The sequence below is a fragment of the Andrographis paniculata genome, unplaced genomic scaffold, assembly GCF_009805555.1.
Source record: "Andrographis paniculata isolate CXL003 unplaced genomic scaffold, ASM980555v1 Contig69END, whole genome shotgun sequence".
Lineage (NCBI taxonomy): Eukaryota > Viridiplantae > Streptophyta > Magnoliopsida > Lamiales > Acanthaceae > Andrographis > Andrographis paniculata.
Window position 1 is genome coordinate 8885319 of NW_026137605.1, and position 20680 is coordinate 8905998.

The following is a 20680-nucleotide window of genomic DNA, read 5'->3' on the forward strand; positions in this document are numbered from 1 at the left end:
TGTTGGCTGCGCTGAATTCTGTATGCAAATCATGACACATAGTGCCCATCTGCAAGCAATTGTACTGAGAAAGCAAACAATTTTCCTATCCTGCCTCTGTCAATAATCTTAAAGAGTAGGATTAGAATGTAAAGCCAAAATTATTAAGGATAACAAATGAGTACACACATACAGGTACAAAAATATGCAAATTACAGAACATGTGAATTATGCGACAAGATAGTTCTTAGTACTAAAGAAATAATAGTTACGGGCCAAGGGGAGGGTACATATATTTGAGCAGATATAGTATATGCGCTTCTTTACAAGAAGCTTCTGCTCCCCTTTTCCATGCCTAAATGTGTCCATAGGTATCATACTAAAAGCATCACGGCTCTGGAGAAGTTACTAACAGCTGGCTGACTCCCAGTCATATTAGCTTTACAGAAAATTGATGAAAACAAAAGAGAGGTCGTCTAGTTTCTGATGCATTCCATATAGTCTTGAGCAGAACATCTGCCTCCCACTACTCATTCCTCCCTGCAGAAGGAAAAAAGGGTTAACAGAATGGTGAAAAATGGATTCGGTAGAGAGGTGAGAGAGAGAGATAAAATAATTGAAAAAAAAAATGTAAATGATAGGCAGGAATCCAGTTGAACTACTAATAAATCAGCGCATAGCGAGCAGATTCTAGTTAACTTTCCAGTATATTAAACCACAATAAATTGCCCCAACCACGTACTTTGACATTCGATTTGTCTAAAACCGCAGCATTTCCTCAAATGAGGCTGATCATGCGTTTAATAACAGCAGATACTTTTACACAGGAATGGTGCTTTGTTTTGTAGATAGAGCAGTTTTACCATAGGATTACTGGAACACTGGTAGAGGACCGACACATGAAATATAGCTACGAACTAATAAAATTTATAAACACCAACTACACATAATAAAATATCCATAATGAACATGCATTCCATTCCTTTTTCATAAAAGGGAATCATTACCACTGCTACATCCACCATCTCAATTGTTCATTTTCCATAATTCATTGTCAACATTTCTATGTTTGTACACAGTTCAGTTCCCAGAATCCAATCTAACTAACAATGAACAGCTTTCACTTGTGCAGTGAAGCCTTACCAAATTTTGAAGTACTAAATTACATATGAAAATCAAAATTGAGTTAGGCTTAAGACATTGGTAAGCTTCTCGGTAATTAACTGATTAAAATCATAAGAGGGGTACTTGCAACACTAATTTCTTATAAGAAAGATAATTAAAAGATCAAATAAACCAGGATAATGAAAGTCAAAAGGGTAGTCCTTACTAAAAATAAATTTAAAAAAAAGAAGTGTGCCAGTGCCTACAACTAGGTCCACTATTTTATAAAGGAATAAGCCACTGCCTTCCTCATCTCAGAGCATTAAATTGCTGGCATCTTTTAATGGACAAGACACTCGACCACCTTTTAAAGACAAAAGTTTGTGAAAGCCAACACAGATAGCTTGTTCTAGTTTGTTCACATGTACAACCTACAAATTGCAACAGAAGTTTTATGGATGTATTTAGAACATTGTCCTCTATCCTTTTCTTGAAAGTGCTGGATATATAAATACGCAAGACTAACTAAGTGTTGTTGTGGTTATAGTATCATGCATGTCTGTGTAAATTGTATCTTGTTGCTTATGGAATGCAATTTATACGCAACGGCTATAAACATGTTTAAAATCATGCATCAACTTGTAGTTCAAGAAGTATGGGAGGGACGTTCCGCCTAAACAACAAGCCATAACATACAAATTGAAATGTTGAATTCTACATAAGCCTGATACAACTCTAGCCACTTCTATTGAAGAAAGTTTGAACTATCCCTAGCGTTTACTTTTTATGGATGTATGTCCAGAATAAGCAAAAATATAGAAAGAAAACAAGCAGAAACATCGGGACAGGCTAAACAATAATCCCAAATCACATAGTAAAATACACACCAGTCAAACTTTAAGAAACAGTAAGAAAAGGCTGCATACCATTTGATCATTGAGCCAAAGAGAAAATGTTGCATAATAGGAACCTTCTCCAAAACTTCAATTTTATACATCTTTAGAAGCCCACTGTTCACCTTACTCCAATTAGGAACACCACTAATATCATCCAACATAGGTGAGTGTTCTGAAAACAATCCCTTCTTAACCCTCTTCACAAAAGCAATGCATGATAGATACATGTATTCATTTGAGAAATTATCTAAAATATCCTCATTATGAATCGACTTTGGCTTCATATACTTGTGGTCAATCAATTGAGATGATCCAAATATAAACGGCAAGAAATGATGGTCATCCAGTCCCCATACACCATGGGATCCTGCAGGCTCTAAGCTATAAGTAAGCTGCAGCTTCCTCATCAGTTCCATGTACTTCACAAACACTTTCGACACCAAAGCCTGATAATCGTCTTCTCTCAGTACACCCAATCTTGCCAGGCAATACAACCATGCTGCAAAGTTTGTCTCATGACCAGTGCCTATTCGATGACACAACAGAATCATAAGAATTCTCTAAATTATGGATTGGGTTTCTTTTGTGGATTAAGTAGAACACATAAAACAGAATTATAAGTGGCGTGCAGCTCAAAGATCACTCAACTGATAACACGAAAGTTAACAAGCAATTGAAACCCTATCCAGCTAAAATTATGAGATGCAGCTTGAAAAAAGTACCGTAATCGATGCGAGTGGCATTGCCGAAGCTGTCAGTGAAATATGGGACAAGTTCTACGGTTGCATCCCGAAGATTTTCAGGCAGGAGACTCAGCATAAACGACTCGGCCTCATCGCTCATTCTCTCGTGCCAAACGCGATAGGAAACGTTCCCATAGCGCGCAGCCTGCGGCGCGGGAGGGATTTCATCCACGTAATCGACCAGCTTCTGAAGAATAGATACTAGGGTTTCGACGGCGGAGGAGACATGGCACGGATCGGAGAGCTTGCGCGATTTCATGGACTCGGAGAGGGAAACGACGAAGCCGATGAAGTTGCGGAAGGACGGGGAGGAGTGGAACCGAGCGAGATCCTCCGCGGAGCGGATCCTCTTGGAAGGGACGGTGAATTCGTGGGGGATAGTGATCGGCTCCACCTTCTCCGATTGGGGTACAGGGGTGCGGATAATGACTTCTCGGGTGTTGGCCGGGGGGTTAGGAAGGTTCACGGCGGGGAAGCGGATGGGGATGTAGGCGGGGGTGTCGGAGGGAGGCGGCGGCGCGGGCATAGAGGTCGGCCCGCCGCAGTTGGCGCAGACGGTCGACGGAGGGAAAGTTGCCGGCGAACCTTCGTGGTGGACATGGTGGTGCTCGTGCGGTGGCTCCATCGATCGGATTAGGGCTGGGAAAGATTGCAGAAGGAAGTGTGGAAGATTCCCTGTGAACGTGAAAGGACGCCATGGACGAAGTGGCCCGAGCTTACCTATATATTGCAAACAGTTATCGCTTCCTTTTTTTTTTTTTTTTTTTAATAAATTATGAGTGTATTACTTATAATATTTTATTCCTTATTTTATTATTTTAATTTTTTTTTTAAATATCAACGCTTAATTTTTATTTATTTAAAACATTGGGGACAAGTCTGTTTATTCGTCCTATTTTTATTTTTTTTTTTTAATATCAAATTACACATCTATTATTTATTTATTATATTATACAAATAATTTTATTTTACATTCCAAAGATCATGTTAATACATATTTATATTAAATTAAATAATTATTTCAATTCAAAATTTTACTATTAAAATCAAAATATTTATTAATGAAATTTTTAAAATAAACAAAATCACAAATATGCCCCCATGCAGGATCGAACTACAGACCTTCAGTTTACAAGACTGACGCTCTACCACTGAGCTATAGGGGCATTGACTTTAACGCTTTTTTTATTTTTTTAAATATATATATATTTTATAGAGTTACATATATATATATAGGGATGCTGCCATAGTGTGGAGAGGACCGAGTAGACCGACGAGTTGCAGAGCAATGGCGGCTTCGTCGCGAATGGAGATCGACAAGATGAGCGTGGAGCAGCTGAAGGGGCTCAAAGAGCAAGCCGATCTGGAAGTCAATCTGTTCCAGGATAGCCTCAACAACATCCGCAGCGCTACTGCTCGTCTCGAGATCGCCTCCACTGCCCTCCAGGACCTCTCTGTCCGACCTAAAGGTCGCTTGCCGCTTCCGAGTTTTTGTTTGTCGGAGAAAAGGTTTATACCAGTTTTTATTTGTTTTTTAGGATCTAATTCTTTTGAATTTTTTATGGTTATTTTTATCAGGAAAGAAGATGCTTGTGCCCTTGACGGCGTCGCTATACGTGCCTGGAACGCTGGACGATGCGGATAACGTCTTGGTTGATGTAGGCACTGGTTATTTCATTGAGGTTGGCTTCTGGATAAATTTATCCCTTTATGATTTAGATGGCCTACGATTTCGGTAGTATTCGTTTTCGTTTTGTTTTTTTGGTAGTTTGATTACTAAGGTTGCATTGAAATTGAATTCAAAGATCTATGTTCTTATTTTACTGGCTTCCTCACGAATATCAGCACTCTCTGTTCATATTGGTATTCAGATTTATGCATTTAAGGTATGGAAGTTAAATTGAGAAGTCATGAAAGCAAATTGGAGGATATCTTATGTTAAAAGGCACAAAACTCCGTGGCTTAAAAAAACATTACATAGAATATCCATGTTCAGCTCTTAGGGCTTAAATGTTATATGTGCACTTGTAGTATCCATTGAATTCTACTCTTGAGGTCATTGTAGGTTAAGATGCATTGTGTAACTTATAGGCTTCTCAGTTTGAAACAAACCTAGTTATGCAGCTTACAATTATAGATGATGAATTTTGCTTCTGCTGTGTGAGATAGTCCTTTGAGGCTTTTAGTACTTGTTAGGGTTATATTCACTGATTCATTTGCATACCATTGTTAATCTTGGGTGGGTGTTGAACTTGAACTGTACTTATGTATGCTAGACCACTTTTCAAAGGGTTTAATAATGATATGAATTAGCGGCAATGACGTCCTAGTGCTGATTTGCTTGAATAAAATAGAAAGAAGCAACATGATGCTTGCCGTATCGCAGGAATATGTATTACAGCAGGAACCTGTAGAACATCCACTCCTGTAGATATTTCCTTAGAGTTTCACTTAGTTATGAAAGTTACTTTGGGGAGTAGAGTGTTTCTTTTTAATTTTTTACTGTTTGGATTCCATGTTACCTGAAAAAAATTATTTTTTTTAATCTTACAAAATATCATGTTAGATCTTATCTAAATAGAAAACTCAATTTTCCAAACCCAATATAGGCTGCAAAGAGACACACGTTTGATGCTAACTATTGCCTGGTGTTGGATTAGGGCAATCCTTAACATTATTAGGATTTTACTCTTGAAGTTTCTGTCATATCAAACTATTAGCAAGATTTAGGTTCTTTAATCTACTGTGAATGAGTGTTTAAATATTATAAGAATAAGCCGAAGAGCTGATTGTGAGACATTAGATGAGCCATATAAGTTTGTGTTTTGTTTGGCTGTGTAGTTAGAGTGGTACTTCTGCTGCACCTACCTTATCCTGTTTTGTTAGTTCTGTAACTTTCTTTGGGTAACAATCTCCAAGCCTACACTAACTGTCACTCTTTGCTCTGATCAGAAAACAATGGCAGAAGGTAAAGACTACTGTGAGCGGAAAATTTCCTTGCTAAAGTCCAACTATGATCAACTTCTTGAGGTACGCATTTATTATGCTCACTTATTTCATACTTTGAGATAACCTATGATGAATAATAGCATACTATGGTTTGTTGGACTTATGTCATCCATATATAGTAAATGAGTACTCGTAAAATCCTTCTGTGCCAACGAACTTACTCCTTGTAGTTTTTATTTAATTTAGCTTAAACCTTTATCTTTCTGTAACATGGAGATTTGAAGGACATTGGGCTACGAGCCACCGCAATGTGTTTAGTTACCAACTCGCAAAATTTGCTGAAACACCTCCAGTGAGTGTTGCTGTTTAGTTTAAAATTTTGAACCTGCACTTAAACAGAACCTTATCTATTTTTGAGTCAATATCTATTAAATTTTCACGGCGTATATTATTGTCCAAACACACCTTACATTTTTCAGATTAGTTCTATAGGATTTAACCTTGTGATTCTGCCGATTGAATTGATACAGTAATTTATATTAGTTTTAAAGAATACTGTATATAATTGAATGCAATATATTTTCTGGGATCAGATCATCTGATTTTAATGAATTCGACTTGATTTAGAATACATTCTCAAATGAAAACGAATGTTGGCCCATCTTAACTATTTATCAATCATTTGAATTCTCAAATCAATACCCGAGCTAGACAATTTTCACCCAATCATCATAAAATTGCAGGTTGCGACCAAAAAGAGAAGTGTAGCAGACGAGGCTGGGGCTGTTCTACAAGCAAAGCTGAAGCAATTAGCGCCTGCACAATGACAGCTTTCTATGCATTTGTAGCATCTGGCGGTCAATTTAAGCAATATATGTGTCCATCCATACACGTAGATACTCAACCGAACATTCAGCTAAATGCAAAGAAGTTGTAAGGACGGGACGGGAGTCTGATAGAAAAATGAATGAATGGACAGAGTCAGTAGCAGCAGTATTTTGCAAGGTTAAATGCCCTTTTATTTATTTAGTTACACTTTGCCAAAAGCTTTTCTTTTGTTATGGTCATGTCATCAGGTTTATTACAATTTTCACAACTACTCGTTGAGTGTCCTCATCAGAATCCCAACTTTTATTCCGTTTTGGACTGGTTATTGCGTTCTTTTGCTTGACCGTAGCGTTTTTAATGGAAATTTTTCCAATATATATATATATTTATGTATAGTAGTTTTTTATTATTCATAAATTTTTTCAAATTTTCAAAAGTTTTTATATTGGGGCTAGATTTTGTGATTGTTTTGTGAAATAATAGAGCAATCAGTTTTTACTTTTTATTTTCTATGTTATCTCGATGTATCGATGTATATTCTTTCTCTGTTCCACCACAATTGACACATTTCTATTTTTTTTTAAAATTATTAAATTAAAATATATTTAATAAATATTACTACATTATAAATAACTTAGGATCCACTCAAAATTATGTTATTTCTATTTTTATTAATTTATGTTAATTATGAATAAATAAAAATATTTTTTTTATTTACTTGTCATATTATAATTTTTAAATATTTAAACATATATTTTATTTTTTTTAATCATATATCAAATTTATTTAAAATTATAAATATTACGCTCTTCGTCCCATAACAACATATCTATTTTTCTATTTTAGTCCGTCCCATAACAAAGTATCAATTTCCCTAACATTACAAATACTCTTACAACTTACAATATATTACACAAATGCTATTACTTTATATGACACATACTAATAAGATTATTTTAGTCATTTCTACTATATTTCAATATAATACTAATATTTATAAAACTACATACAAAAAGCAACTGAATATTTAATTCGGGAAAAGAAAGTATTAATTATAAAAAAATAATATAATAATATAATAATTAATTATTATTAATTAATTAAACATCTTACCTTAAATACTGTTTCCTAATCAAAGGCTGAATAGAACTGGAGTATTTTTTATTCATATATATATTGTCTTTGTTCCTTTCGGTCCATCAAAACGAGCATGAGACTTATAGCTTTATTTATTATATGCAATTACACCGTGCCTAAATTACATTCGAGCCTAATTATAAAAATACACAATTGTTTAAAATATCAAAAAGTAAACAAGGGTGTGTTTATTTGGGGATTCAGATTTTGAGTTGGAATTTGAATAGTAAAAATTTTAAATTTGAATAGTTGTATGATGAGATATAAATAGATATTGATGTGACGTTTTGAATGTAAAATTGATTTTTAGTATAATATAAAAAATAAAAAATAGATATTGATTTAATATTTTTTAGAAAAAAAAATTGGATGAATAGTGTAAATCTAATCTACTCCCCCAAACAAACACACCCTAAAAGGACTTGTGATTGTAGAGTTTCCTGGCTGTTATAGGTGCTTTTGATTTATATTATTTTGTATTTAAATAATATTTTGTTAAAAGTATATATTTTAGAAACTGAAAATTAAAATAATAAAATTTGAAAATAATGTGTTAAAAAATATAACTATACATTTTGTTCTATTAAAAAATTAAAATTTAATATTATATATGTGTAATGAAAAATTAACAATATAAAATAAAATATTTTATCTCATAATAATTGATATATTTATATTTTTAATAATTTTATCAATATTAAATATATTAAAAATATGAAATAATTTAATTAAAATTTTAATTTCTTTCATAGCTCTCATAAATTCTTTTATATTTATAATTTTCTATTTTTTATATACTAAAGCAATTATAAATAAATAAAAATATTTTTTAAAAATTACTATATAAAATTTATTCTTTAAAAATATCAATATAATTATATAAATATTCACATAAAAATAATAAAATATCAATATCATAATTTATTATTATTTTCTATAATATTTGTTACAAAAATGGGTCAACTAACTATTATACCACGAAGTTAGTATTATTTAAAATGTATATATTTTTTGAAATAATTTTTTATAGGAGTAGTATAATGTAAAGTAAACATTTTTTTTTCTTTTATCACCGAAAATAAAAGAAAGTGATAAATAAAAATACAAGCGCCACTCAATGGATACTCAACGAATCAGAAAAGCTCCGATCTCTCTTATCCGCCATGCCGATAACCGTCACCTGGGCGGTTTCCAACTCCGTTCCGCCCGTTCGCGCACTGATTCCGCCAACCGGCGCCATTTTCAATCGTTCCACTTCGTATTCACCTTCTAAATCCGCGTTTATTGCCTGCAATAAGGTTTCGTTGCGCAATCTGAGAAAGCCCCGGCCGTTGGGGACCGTCGTGATTAGGTGTGGTGGCGGCGGCACAGTGCAGGAGATTGATGAGAGTCAGTTCTCCGAGGTCGTTTTGAAGTCGGAACGCCCCGTCCTTGTCGAGTTCGTCGCCACATGGTGCGGCCCCTGCCGTTTGATTGCCCCTGCTATTCAATCACTTGCTCAGGTGAGAGACTGCGGTTAAAATCCTTGACTGTGGAATTATTTCTTCTTTGATTTTTGTGTTTATTTTTGTTTTCAATGAATTTTCTGCCACAAGTTTTGTTCCTTTTCTATTTATCCCTTAAAAATACGGATATACGTACAATTGTGCATATGTTATAGTTATACTTCCATCTGTGGAGAAGGGAAGAATTGCCTCAGCTGTGCAGGAACTCTGTTACAAAAGTACTTTGGAGTCATGAATATTGATTAAAATCATTAGTAGCAGACCATCTAAGTATCCTCTGAAGCTAGCTTCTGTTCAATGATGGCGCAAGAATTGTTTTAACGAGTAAGCCCTTTAGATAGAAATTTTGAAAGCTTTGTAGTTTGGAAAAATGGTGAGAATAGTAAAAAGTTGGGAAATGGTGAAAATGCTTCAGGGAATTGTGAGTGTTTAGGGTAAAATAGTTATATTTTGTGAAAAAAGAAATGTACTTTTATTTGGAAATTTTCGTAAAATTCTTTTACTGAGAATTGTGTATTTTAGAAGAACAATCCCTTTGTAGAAGGTTTTGTTGCTAATGTGAAATTGGTATCGAAGAAAAAGCACATACCCTGCATTTCCCTATGAATTAGGGTGGATTGATTTTGAGTTCTTTTAATTTATACTGGTTTTGAAAATAAAATAAAATCAAGTGTCTATGCCATTTATGGTATCTACAGGAATTCAATTCTTGTGAATCCATCTCCTAGTCATGGGTTTTGGATTTGAATTTCAAAGGATTGGTTGGTTTATATATATATATATATATATTTAGTTAGGTATTGTTTGTTGAATTATTGTTTGTTTGTTATATATATATATATACAAAAGTGTATTATTATGTGTTTAAAATATGTATGTAAGTGTAAAAGATGTGTAGCTATTCTATATTATGCCATGTCATGTGTTTTATATTAATTTTTTCAATTGATGTTATAACTACTTTAAAATAAATAACAATCTGAATGGGTTTTTTCTTAGAGTACCTGAGACTTTTCTGTGGCTGCTCAACAATTACTACAAAATAATCCTTGTCCCAGCCGTGCTTTTGTAACCATCATACTGAAATAGGCTACTCGAATTTAACAAATTTTCAACGGAATGTCTATTGAGTAAGATCCAGTTGTAGATGCTGATTTGTGAATGCACTGTGTGTAACCTAGTAGCTTGTTCTTGTGACTCCAGCATCTAGGAGATTGTTAATTTTGATGACCTGAGTGCCAGATCTCTTCTGTATTGGCTTTGAGTAAATTCTCTATATGATCACCGAGTTTAAAGTAAATCTAAATTGGATCATTCTATCTAACTTGTCGAGTACCTTGAGTTGATTTTTAACACAGTGATGGAACATTGCCAATTCATTACCATTGTATATGTTCATTATCTTTACTTGACTCGCCCTCCACAAGCTGCCTTAGGTTCCTATAAATGCCATGTTGGCATGTTAAGCAAGCCGATCAGCATCTGTTACTTTGCTCCTTTGCGATTGTTGATTTCATGTAACTGATCATTAGGTGTGTCGACAGGTTCTCTAGAATTTGTACACAGCAACTGAAATCATATATAGATAAAATCGTAGAATAGTATTGATTTGATCAGAAGCATAGTATGGTATGGAATTTGTCGTTGTGACATTAAACTCCGCTGTGTTTGCATTCTATTTGTATATTTTCTAACTCATCTTCTAAAATTATCTTTCTGTGTTCATATTATAAGTTCAGTTTTAGCTATAACATGCCAAAAATCGTAAGAATTATCGGATTTGTTTGTTTAGTGCTTTAGTTTGAGTTAGTTTTTTGTGTGAGGTAACACGAAGAATTATGTCGATAATATAAATAAAATAATATTTTTTATTGAATGAGTGATTTTTTTACGATGAAATAAAGTATATATTTTTTGTATTGTATGAATGTGTGTATATATTGTAGTTTTTATTAATATTTATCGAGAATTATGTCAAGACAATGGTGGGTGAACAAACCAATTTGTTTCTTTTAAGCAAATTCATCTTCTAATACAAAATTTGTTCGGACGTATGAGCTTAATTCACCTTGGATTTTGATCGAAAATTATCATAGCTTCTGTTGTAATGTGATGAGATTTATGTTGGTTTTTTCTGCTTCTATTTCTAGTATTTAGAGATTATTCTGCTTCCTAAGAAACCAAGCTGAGGCAACAAATTGTTCCCGGGGGTGATGCATCATACCCGTCGCTAACTCAATTTTCTCTGTCACCCTCAGGAATACCAAGACAGATTGAGTGTCGTGAAAATTGATCACGACTCGAACCCTCGACTGATTGAGGAATACAAGGTGTACGGGTTGCCAACATTGATCCTCTTCCAAAATGGACAGGTTGTCGCCGACAGCAGGAGGGAAGGCGCAATAACTAAGGCTAAACTCAAGGAGTACATAGACAAACTTCTGGACTCAGTATCCGTCGTTTAGTGAGTGATCTTCCGCTCGCTCACCCAGATGAACATCATTTACGTAAAAAAGGGAATGAAGATATTACCATGGTTATAATTCCTCGTCCAATATTAGAATGTACAAAATTTATAGCAATGTATTTTCAATGTAATACATGTGAAATTTCATTTCTTACCATTCAAGATATGAACAATGTTTGTTAGTCGTTAGAAGTTTGTTAAGGACAATGGTGACATTCTCATTTTCAATATTGGGTTATATAATAGTTCGTGTGTTTCCATTAATAAATTATTTTTTTTTTTTATTTTTATAACAAAATATTTTATTTTATATTTTTTTTTTTCAGTAACTATATTATCTAGTTAACAAACAAATTTTGGGACTAAAAGCTTCAAAAGTACACTTTGATATCTAATTTAATGGGTAACATTCACTTTTATCCCATTATTAGATGAATAAATACAAAATTTTGAAACTAGAAGCAATTCAACTAATTCCTTCATAAATTTTGACTGCAAATACAAAATTTGAAACTATATTTTATTTAATACCTTAAAACAATACTCATTTTATGCATTTATTTCAATGAATTTCCACGATTAAAATAACTTTTAAAACTGTGTACATGCGATGCAATCAATCCTTATTAAATTTTCGACTAAAAAGACAAAAGTATTTAAAACTACATGCATTTCGTAAACTCAATTTCAAACAAATCCATTGAATCCATAAGGTGTGCTTGTTTTAGAAAAAAGTATTTTTAATGTAATATTGTTTATACAATAAAACAATTTAAATCAAATACCAAGAAAAAAATTGTCGATGATTATTTAAGAAAAAAAAAGTATAGATGTAATATTTTAATTAAAAAATAATAGTTTTTTTATAATAAAAATATAAAGAATAATATATTTTTATTTATAATAAATAAAATTAAATAATCTTTCATGACAAATAAAAAAATTAAAATTTGAACGGCACAAGATATAGTATATTTATATACAAAATCATATAAAAGAGGTAGTATTTTTTTTTTATTATTTTTTTTTGAAATATTTGTTATTGTTTTAATTTTTTAAAAAGGTCATATTAAATAATTTTTGAGTAAAATATTAATTCTTTATTATTCTAAAATTTCTAGGAACTCCCAAAGCTCTTTTCTCCTTGACCAAAATTCCTATTATTATTATTTTTTTTTTATTTTTATTTTTTATGGCGTAAGAACTGCAATCGTTATTCGAATAGTAAATTTCAGCTGAATGTAATACTTTGCGATACAGGTATTATTATTTTTATGTAAATTGTAAAGTACGAATTTCACCTTCAAAACGATACACCCCTCCGCTTTCTTATACGTCTCTTTTTCTCTCTCTCATAAATATATATATATATATATAATATAAAATTATACTTCCATCAATTTCGAATATCCTTCCGCTCGTCGCCTCGCCCACCAATTCTCCCCTTTGCTTCTTTGCCTTTTGCAATTCGATTCGATTTTAGGGTTTCTTGTGGAAGGGAGATGGACAATTCCAATGCCAAGCCCGCCGACAACGCCGCCGCCGACGCGGCCAACGGAGACCAAAACCCTAGTATTAACAACAACAATAATAATCTACAGAATGGAGGAGGAGGGGATGGTGGCGCGAATCGCCGGCGGAGAACCCCCTTTACGGACCTCAGTCAAGAGGATGCGGATCTTGCCCTTGCCCGTACTCTCCAAGAACAGGTTAGATTATTCGTTTCGGATGCTATGCTATGCCGCTTTCTTTTCGATTATGATTGCGAATTGTCTGTTAGGGTTATTATATAAGATTCTTTAATATTTGATTGAGTAGATAGATTGATTGCCATTCCGGTGGCCATAAAATGTGAACGGGGATATAAAGCTCTGACCTAGTTTGGGTTTTGGGGGTGTTTGGCGTTGCGACTCGAATTACATACCGTTGCGTTTCCAGATCCTTTTTATTCGTTTGTGTCTTTTTTAAAATGTTCATTTTCTGTTGTTGCATCTCTTTGTAATGGTTATCATGAATCTTAAAGAGAGTTCTTGAAAATGAGTTAGTATTGTTATTGAATTTTCGGAATAGATTTGGTTTATATAGCTGCAGCTCCATTCATGGATTGAAAATGAGTTTTAACAGTAGTTTGGATTGGATAATCATGAAGTGTTAAGCAAGATTTGTGGTTCGTTGATCTTTGTAGTTGGTCCTTTTAATGTTTTCGTGTTTTTTTTTTTTTTTTTTGGAGCAGGAAAGAGCTTATATGATGTTGAGAATGGATGCTAGCTTCGGCAGTGATTATGGAAGTTGGGAAGCTGAGAGTTATGGGCATGAAGATGAGATCTATGATGATGATTACGATGATGCAAGTGAAGAGGATTATGAAGGTTCTGATGTTGAGGTGGACGAAGAGGATGCATTCGATGTGCATGCCCATGCGAATGAAAATGATAATCAAATTCCTGAATTGGATCCCTCTGCTTTCTCGAGCGACGAGGCCTATGCCAGAGCCTTACAGGATGCTGAAGAGCGAGATATGGCGGCTAGGCTGTTAGCCCTAGCTGGGATAAATGGAAGTGAGTTTAACTTTCAGTATTTAATATTGTTAGTTATGTATTATTTCTGTTGTCGATGTCATTGTTGGAATTATATAATGGTCCTTTAGCGGTTGTTGGGGAAGATGTAGATGAAGATGAGGATGACGAAGATGAAGACGAAGATGCAGAAGACCATGATGGTAACTCTCAGGTATATCCACTTTTCTTCTTGGGTGTCCTCCTTGATTCTCTGTGCTGATGTGGTAAAAGACTTTGATGTTCGTAATATGAAGTTGGAAGGATGGTTGTTCTTTTTTGTTAGTCAAATAGATGGCCCAAGGTTTATGTCATCATTGTCTGAGTAGTTCTCCCTGAGAAAATTTGTACTACCTGGGATGAAAAGAATAGCACAAATATATCATCATTTATGTTATACTTGTCTAGGGAATTGGATGGCGGCAGCTGATTGGGCTAAATTGATAGCTTGCTAATGTTTTTATTTCAATTTATCTGTTGTTGTTGGCGCATTTTTCACGACATCTTTATTGAGATCACTTTTGGACAAAAGTAAAAGTTTAGGTGAACCAGTGTATTCGAAACCCTTTTCTCGTTCATTACTTTTTTATTTGAAATGGTTTGAGAGTCTCTTTTTCTCCTTAGTCAAATTGGAAATAGTATGTTTTGAGCATAGATTGTTGTGTATAAGTTGATTTAACTGAATTTTTTGCTTTATTAATTTCCATTTAAGTGATCTGTTGTCGAGACATTCTGTTATAGCAACTTCTACACAACAATCTATGACGCAATTAGTACATCGCCTTTAGTGAACTTCTATAATCACTCAATCATAAAGCAATTCTATCGATCTTTTTTGTGTTCTTGCTATAACTGATTTTCTTTCTTTTTATTTCCTTTGAGTCATTATTTACTTATTAATAATTAACAATCTGGATTTCTCACCCATGTTTACTTCTTACCTTATGCTATTAATCTTTCTTTAGGATGCTATTTGTTTACGTTAAAATAACACGGAATCTTGACCCTTGTTTACTTATTACGTCTTTAGGATGCTTGGGAAGAAGTTGATCCCGATGAACTCTCATATGAGGTAAATATTCTTTTTCCTGTTCCACACCAAATTGTATTATTGTATCACCTATGATGTGATGATCGACTTAATGTTGCAGGAGCTAATCGCACTAGGTGATGTTGTCGGCACAGAGAGCAGGGGACTTTCTGCCGAGACAATTGCTTCCTTGCCTTCAGTGAACTATAAATCTCAAGGCACTCAGGAAGGAAGCAGTGATTCGTGAGTCATGGCCTCATTTTATGAAACAATTGACTTGCCCGGTTTTTGCTTCGTTTATCCCGTTCTCTGATGTGTTGTTCTTCCTTGTTTGTGTCTCAGCTGTGTCATATGTAGGTTGGACTATGAAGACGGAGACACCTTGACTGTTCTGTCTTGCAAGCATACATACCATCCAGAATGCATCAACAATTGGTTACAAATAAACAAGGTATATCTGTATCCTTTGTGATATTATACTATTTCAAGGTTTTCCTGCGATTGTGTGCTTCAGCCAATTCTGAAACTCAATTAAATTAATGCCTGTGCTGCACTAATACTTTCAAATCATTTTCACACAATGTGGCACTGTACTTTCTAAATTTATTTTCTCACATATTTTTCAATATTTCCTGAAGTGGGACCCCTCATTTAAAACTTTTATGTCTATAATGATATCAATTATGTTAGTTATATGTATATATATATGTTTATTTACTGTGTTATATCAAAATTTATTCTCTACAAAAATTACATCCATATTGAGATAAACACATTTATCCCAAAACCCATCCAAAAACCAATTATTCATTGCATTTAAAAAAATTTCAAAACCAAAGATTCGATTTAAATAAAACAAAAAACAAATCCAAAATCATGTCCTAAAGCCTATGAATTTGGTGTTTGGTGTAGAGAATTGGTGTCGGAGAAATGGAATATAAATATATCTCTCTTGTTTAATTGCCACTGGAAATTGAGAATTTAGAAATAATTCATTTTTTATTCCCTACTTTTACTTCTCTCATATATAACACCGTGAAATGGAGAGAGTTGAAATTTGTGAATTGTGAAAGAGAAATTTTTTTTATCAAATCATTTTCATTCTTTATTATTTATTCTTTCAAATCTTCTCTCCTGTCTTCACGATTTGAAGATTTTACATGTTAGTAATTGCTATTGTTATTGATTGATAGGTTGGTATATATTTAAATTATTAATTTGTACATTTCCTTTTTGTATATAGATGCATAAAATAAATGATAACAAGCCAATTCCTTTTTTTTTACAATTCAATTATCAGTTATCATTTCTTTGAATTTTATTCTATACCAAACACACTCTAAATGTAAGAATTTGAAATATTTATTACTTTGATTTTGTTCTATACACTGTTGGATGGATATCAATGAGACTGAATGAATAAAGTCGTGCATTTGTGTAGGTTTGCCCTGTATGCAGTGCTGAAGTCTCGGCCTCTGGGAAAAGTTAGTAGCAAAATCGAAAAGTGATATTTGGTGCAAGATGGGGAGAAACAACCATGGATAGAGGTAGGATACTATTACTATTACATTACTCACTCATCTCACCAAAAACCTATAGAATGTATTCTTATTATTAAACTACCTGTTCTTTCATGGTTCTTCTGTCTGGAATTTGTTCATGTGCGCCCCCGCCGCATCCTCGCATTTCTTGTAATATGAACTTCCTGTCATGGTTTCAATAGACTTTTCTGGTTTATAGTTCGCTTGCTTGCTTGACTTTTGATGGGGTTTATTAGCTGCGATAGTCATACGATTTTTTAAAGTGAATTGTTTTGGGGTCATATTTTTCCATATCCCTCAGGATTTCGTGTGTATTGTGTTTGTTTGTAGAATTCAGTCAGCATCGAATTTAATGTAGAAAATTAAAATATGATATGTGTTTGTGGACCGTGTTCGGGTATGGTGCGTGCAATCTATTTTTTAAAATTATTTAAAAAAAAAAAAAAAAGTACTCGTCTCAATATGATAGTTTTAGTCTAATTTTCATGAATATTCATATCATTATAAAATTAATTGTTACTATTTTTACACTAATACACACAAAGCAATTATAAATATATATATAACATATATATTATAAATATTATGTAATTGTGTGTAATAATTCGTTTTTTTATAATATTTATTGAAAATTTTGTCACTCAGAAAAAAGTACTGGGCGTACAAAACATATGTATTTATGTTAGCATGTGAAATTTGAAATACTTTTATTTATACTGCAATAAATGAATAATTTTATCGCCCAGTAATAATAGTGTTGTAATAATAATTAAAATATTATTTATTCGATACTATTAAAAATAGTAAAATTAAATTTGGTCATGCTAGTTTAATTTTAAGAGCACAAAAATAAAATAGTCCATTATAAAATCAACATTATTAAGTTTAATTCTCAATTTATCTAGAAAAAAAAAATATTTTAACACGATTATTTTGTAATTGGATAACTTAAAATAAAGTAATTGGAGAGAGAGGGAATTTATATATATATATATAACAGAATTTATGCATGATGATAATACACACCACATAGCTCTATTAACCCTATTATTTGAGTCACACACAGCTAAAAAACTAGTCTTCATTTTAAACAAAAAAACACAACTGATTCAAGAAGAGGCCACATATAATGTCACCAAAAATAAAGCATCGTATGAACTAACCTGGCAGTGCTGCGAAGAACCTTGCAGCTTTCATTGCTCATCCGCATCGTCTACGTTGGCCCTCGTCCGGTACTGTCTCCCCGGTTTCGCCAAGGTGGCGCCGGGGCTGTCATCAATGGGCTCGTCTTCATCCATAGCCGAGGTTTCACTTTCCTGTGCATCCTCTGCAGTCGCGCTGATCGAACACCTCTTGTTCTTACCATCTTCAATGTCGTTCTTCTTCACTGTCGACTCGTCTATGGATTTCCTCTTTGGCACAAATGTCACCGATTTTGGAACCTCAACTGAGGTTTCGTCCATTGATGAATCGCTGTTTTGTTTCCTCAGACGTTGGAAAAGGTCCATGAATGCCTTCTGATTCGACTTGTCATCCATGTCGTCGGATGAGTCGAAAGTATACCTTGTGTATTTTGAAGGGTTTCTAATGTAGTCGGGAACACCAGATGCGTATAGGGAAAGATCGTCTGGATTAGGATTAGGATCAGATGCCGAGCTAGTGGCCCCGGCTGATTGATTTACGACATGTGTCTGAGTACTACTGATTTTAGGATCAACCAGGAACCGAACACGTTTCGGGGCCCTGGACTCGGCTGTATTTTCAGTCTTTTTCAGTATGGGTTTCGGGTTTTCGCAGGTGTCCTCTCTTTGTTGATTACCACCAGTCTCTGTAAAAGCAGCGACTGAATCATCAGAAAGCTGTAAGGTGTCAAAATTACCTGCAGCCTCGGCATCTTCTTTCAGCCTCATCTTAGCAGCTGTGTGATTTGCACGAGCATCTTTCACAACATCGTGGAGTGAGCTGGGAAGCTCGCCGTATGCACTGGGTTCATCAACCTCGTAATCAGAAACTTTCACATCCTTCATGTATATACGATCTCCCTGGTGTTCGGCGCCAACTGCCACCTTGTCATATTGATCTTCTTCTTCCTAAATAAGCAAAAATAGGTGAAACTTCGTATTAAATGACTGCATGAATTAGGCAAATTGAACAAGGTGAAACTGCAATCCATATCTCAGGAAATAAATGCAAAATGATAGCCAGTTCGATGTCGCTCCAGGATGTAATATCAGCTAGGCTTCTCTTTTTCGAGTTCATGTTTTGTAGTTACATCCATATCTAACTTCATCCATTTTACTTTCTAAGCACTATATGCATTAGCTGTTGTTTATGTTACATGTTCTTTCTGTAAATCGTTGTTTTAGAGTTCTCAAGTATGTCAAAAGGCACTGCAACATCAAAGTACATGATCAAATTTCATTAGTCTTGAACAAGCAATTTAGAGTTTTCCCCCAATTTTTTACGGTATAATTATTCTTCAAAGTTCTAATGAATTTACTATATGCTACTATCCTTAACAAGGTTTTTTAGCCTGCAGATTGAAATGAATTACTCATCGGATCATCAAGGAAAATGTTTCATACAACTGTTCATAATTTTCAGACATTCATCTCACTTTGACAGAAATAATTTAAAACTATCGAAGAATATCTATGAATAAAAAATAAGTGGTACGAGCGAAGAACACATCGGATCTCAGCGAAACTAAAATACCTCATAGTCAAGCGTGGGATCTCGGCCAATATTGGACTGAACATCCAAATATTCATCAGCGCTAATATCAGCACCACCTCCATTGTTCCGGCGTCGTTTCTTCTTCTCGCCATCGATTCCCTCATCCTCTTCCCCTTCCTCCTCCTCCTCGTCGCTCAAATGTTGACGATCCATCTCCATCTGCTTCCGCATATTGGACGGCGCCGATTGAACGCCGCAGTCGCGCAAATCCTCCAGTGTGTCGCGATTCCACTCCTTCCTTTCGATTTCCTCGTCCGTTAGGCACCATAAGGCTGCGGTGACGCCGACGGACGGCTGACCGCCGCTCCTCAGAGCTCCAAACGTCTTATCCACGCGAACGCTGAAGCTATCTTCCATGGATTCACCCTTTTTTCTTTTTTCTATTTCTTTTCCCTCCGGATTATTCCTGAAAATAAAAATAGTCACCGTGGGGGCGAAGGCGGCATCGGACTCCCGAAATGACAGAAATACCCTCATAATTGGAATTCCACTTTTGCCCCTCCGCATCTTTAACCTAACGAAATGGGCTGTCTGGTAAAAGCCTAGCCCAATATATATTTGGGCCTTTGTAGCAAATGAGACAAGGAAATAATACTCCCCCATGCAAATGTGTGCTCATTTGATCGGGCACGAATTTTAATAAAAATGAGTAATAATTACTTTTTTATAGTAAAGAAAAGTACAAAAATATAATAATTATTTACTTAAAAAAGAAACAAAAATATTTTTTAATGACAACCAAAAAAAAGATTTGAATGACAGATGGAGTAATTTTTATTTGAGATAATTTTATATATAAATGATAAAAAAAGAGTAAAAACTGGATACAATGAAAGAAAATTACCAAAAAATAAAATAAAATAAAATTATAACAACGAAAATTAAAAGTAATAGAAAAAAAAAATAGAATGAGATTAGCATTTTTATTCATATCATTTATATATTCCATTGAGTTTGTAGAATATATATGTATATATGTGTATATATAATGTAACAATCATTGCAAAAATATTAAAATTTTATACACCACTCTAATATGCTGACAAATTATAAAATAACTACTACTATTTTGATATATTTATTTTTGAAGATTTGAGTTTTATGTTGTTATAGGTGAAATGATATTGAATGTAATAATGTATATACATAAGATTGTTCACTCAATAATTTTTTAAGATTTTTTTTTTTATTTTATGAATATTAATAAAAT

The 20680-nt window shown here is 33.8% G+C and overlaps 5 protein-coding genes and 1 non-coding gene across 8 annotated transcripts; 3 read left to right on the forward strand and 3 right to left on the reverse strand.

Annotated features, from left to right (window-relative positions):
* Positions 1–121: 121 nt before the first annotated feature.
* Positions 122–3441, reverse strand: LOC127263730 (uncharacterized). Its single transcript, XM_051292919.1, has 3 exons — positions 2702–3441; positions 2010–2505; positions 122–519 (listed from the first exon to the last, which is right to left on the reverse strand). The coding sequence occupies exons 1-3, from the start codon at positions 3345–3347 to the stop codon at positions 510–512; spliced, it is 1152 nt and encodes a 383-aa protein (XP_051148876.1). The 5' UTR covers positions 3348–3441; the 3' UTR covers positions 122–509.
* Positions 3442–3816: 375 nt separating this feature from the next.
* On the reverse strand, positions 3817–3888 carry TRNAT-UGU (transfer RNA threonine (anticodon UGU)). The gene has a single exon. It is a non-coding gene; the product is annotated as a tRNA-Thr (tRNA).
* Positions 3889–3975: 87 nt separating this feature from the next.
* On the forward strand, positions 3976–6817 carry LOC127264179 (prefoldin subunit 5). The gene is made up of 4 exons (XM_051293616.1): positions 3976–4191; positions 4301–4404; positions 5675–5752; positions 6415–6817. Exons 1-4 carry the CDS (start codon positions 4011–4013, stop codon positions 6496–6498), a joined length of 447 nt encoding a protein of 148 aa, XP_051149573.1. The 5' UTR covers positions 3976–4010; the 3' UTR covers positions 6499–6817.
* Positions 6818–8738: 1921 nt separating this feature from the next.
* Positions 8739–11876, forward strand: LOC127264231 (thioredoxin X, chloroplastic-like). The gene is made up of 2 exons (XM_051293692.1): positions 8739–9138; positions 11400–11876. The coding sequence occupies exons 1-2, from the start codon at positions 8800–8802 to the stop codon at positions 11604–11606; spliced, it is 546 nt and encodes a 181-aa protein (XP_051149649.1). The 5' UTR covers positions 8739–8799; the 3' UTR covers positions 11607–11876.
* Positions 11877–12991: 1115 nt separating this feature from the next.
* On the forward strand, positions 12992–16936 carry LOC127263649 (E3 ubiquitin ligase BIG BROTHER-related-like). Of its 3 annotated transcripts, none has more exons than XM_051292776.1 (7): positions 12992–13317; positions 13842–14166; positions 14256–14338; positions 15194–15235; positions 15315–15436; positions 15536–15644; positions 16635–16936. In XM_051292776.1, the coding sequence occupies exons 1-7, from the start codon at positions 13111–13113 to the stop codon at positions 16680–16682; spliced, it is 936 nt and encodes a 311-aa protein (XP_051148733.1). In that variant the 5' UTR covers positions 12992–13110; the 3' UTR covers positions 16683–16936. The 3 variants fall into 3 exon arrangements, with proteins under 3 accessions (XP_051148733.1, XP_051148735.1, XP_051148736.1); XM_051292778.1 differs by having other exon boundaries at positions 14271–14338; XM_051292779.1 differs by having other exon boundaries at positions 14277–14338.
* On the reverse strand, positions 16540–19880 carry LOC127263648 (uncharacterized). The gene is made up of 3 exons (XM_051292775.1): positions 19450–19880; positions 17898–18824; positions 16540–16970 (listed from the first exon to the last, which is right to left on the reverse strand). The coding sequence occupies exons 1-2, from the start codon at positions 19825–19827 to the stop codon at positions 17928–17930; spliced, it is 1275 nt and encodes a 424-aa protein (XP_051148732.1). The 5' UTR covers positions 19828–19880; the 3' UTR covers positions 16540–16970; positions 17898–17927.
* Between the last annotated feature and the right edge of the window lie 800 nt (positions 19881–20680).

Bases quoted from the DNA above. Each gene is read 5' to 3' on its own strand.
- LOC127263730 (XM_051292919.1), bottom strand. From the start codon at position 3,347: ATGGAGCCACCGCACGAGCACCACCATGTCCACCACGAAGGTTCGCCG. The intron at 2,506-2,701 runs GTACTTTTTTCA...GTCATCGAATAG, and splicing joins TGCCACTCGCATCGATTACG to GCACTGGTCATGAGACAAAC.
- LOC127264179 (XM_051293616.1), top strand. From the start codon at position 4,011: ATGGCGGCTTCGTCGCGAATGGAGATCGACAAGATGAGCGTGGAGCAG. The intron at 4,192-4,300 runs GTCGCTTGCCGC...TATTTTTATCAG, and splicing joins CCTCTCTGTCCGACCTAAAG to GAAAGAAGATGCTTGTGCCC. The intron at 4,405-5,674 runs GTTGGCTTCTGG...TGCTCTGATCAG, and splicing joins GCACTGGTTATTTCATTGAG to AAAACAATGGCAGAAGGTAA.
- LOC127264231 (XM_051293692.1), top strand. From the start codon at position 8,800: ATGCCGATAACCGTCACCTGGGCGGTTTCCAACTCCGTTCCGCCCGTT. The intron at 9,139-11,399 runs GTGAGAGACTGC...TGTCACCCTCAG, and splicing joins CTATTCAATCACTTGCTCAG to GAATACCAAGACAGATTGAG.
- LOC127263649 (XM_051292776.1), top strand. From the start codon at position 13,111: ATGGACAATTCCAATGCCAAGCCCGCCGACAACGCCGCCGCCGACGCG. The intron at 13,318-13,841 runs GTTAGATTATTC...TTTTTGGAGCAG, and splicing joins CCCGTACTCTCCAAGAACAG to GAAAGAGCTTATATGATGTT. The intron at 15,645-16,634 runs GTATATCTGTAT...GCATTTGTGTAG, and splicing joins ATTGGTTACAAATAAACAAG to GTTTGCCCTGTATGCAGTGC.
- LOC127263648 (XM_051292775.1), bottom strand. From the start codon at position 19,827: ATGGAAGATAGCTTCAGCGTTCGCGTGGATAAGACGTTTGGAGCTCTG. The intron at 18,825-19,449 runs GTATTTTAGTTT...TTGCTTATTTAG, and splicing joins ATCCCACGCTTGACTATGAG to GAAGAAGAAGATCAATATGA.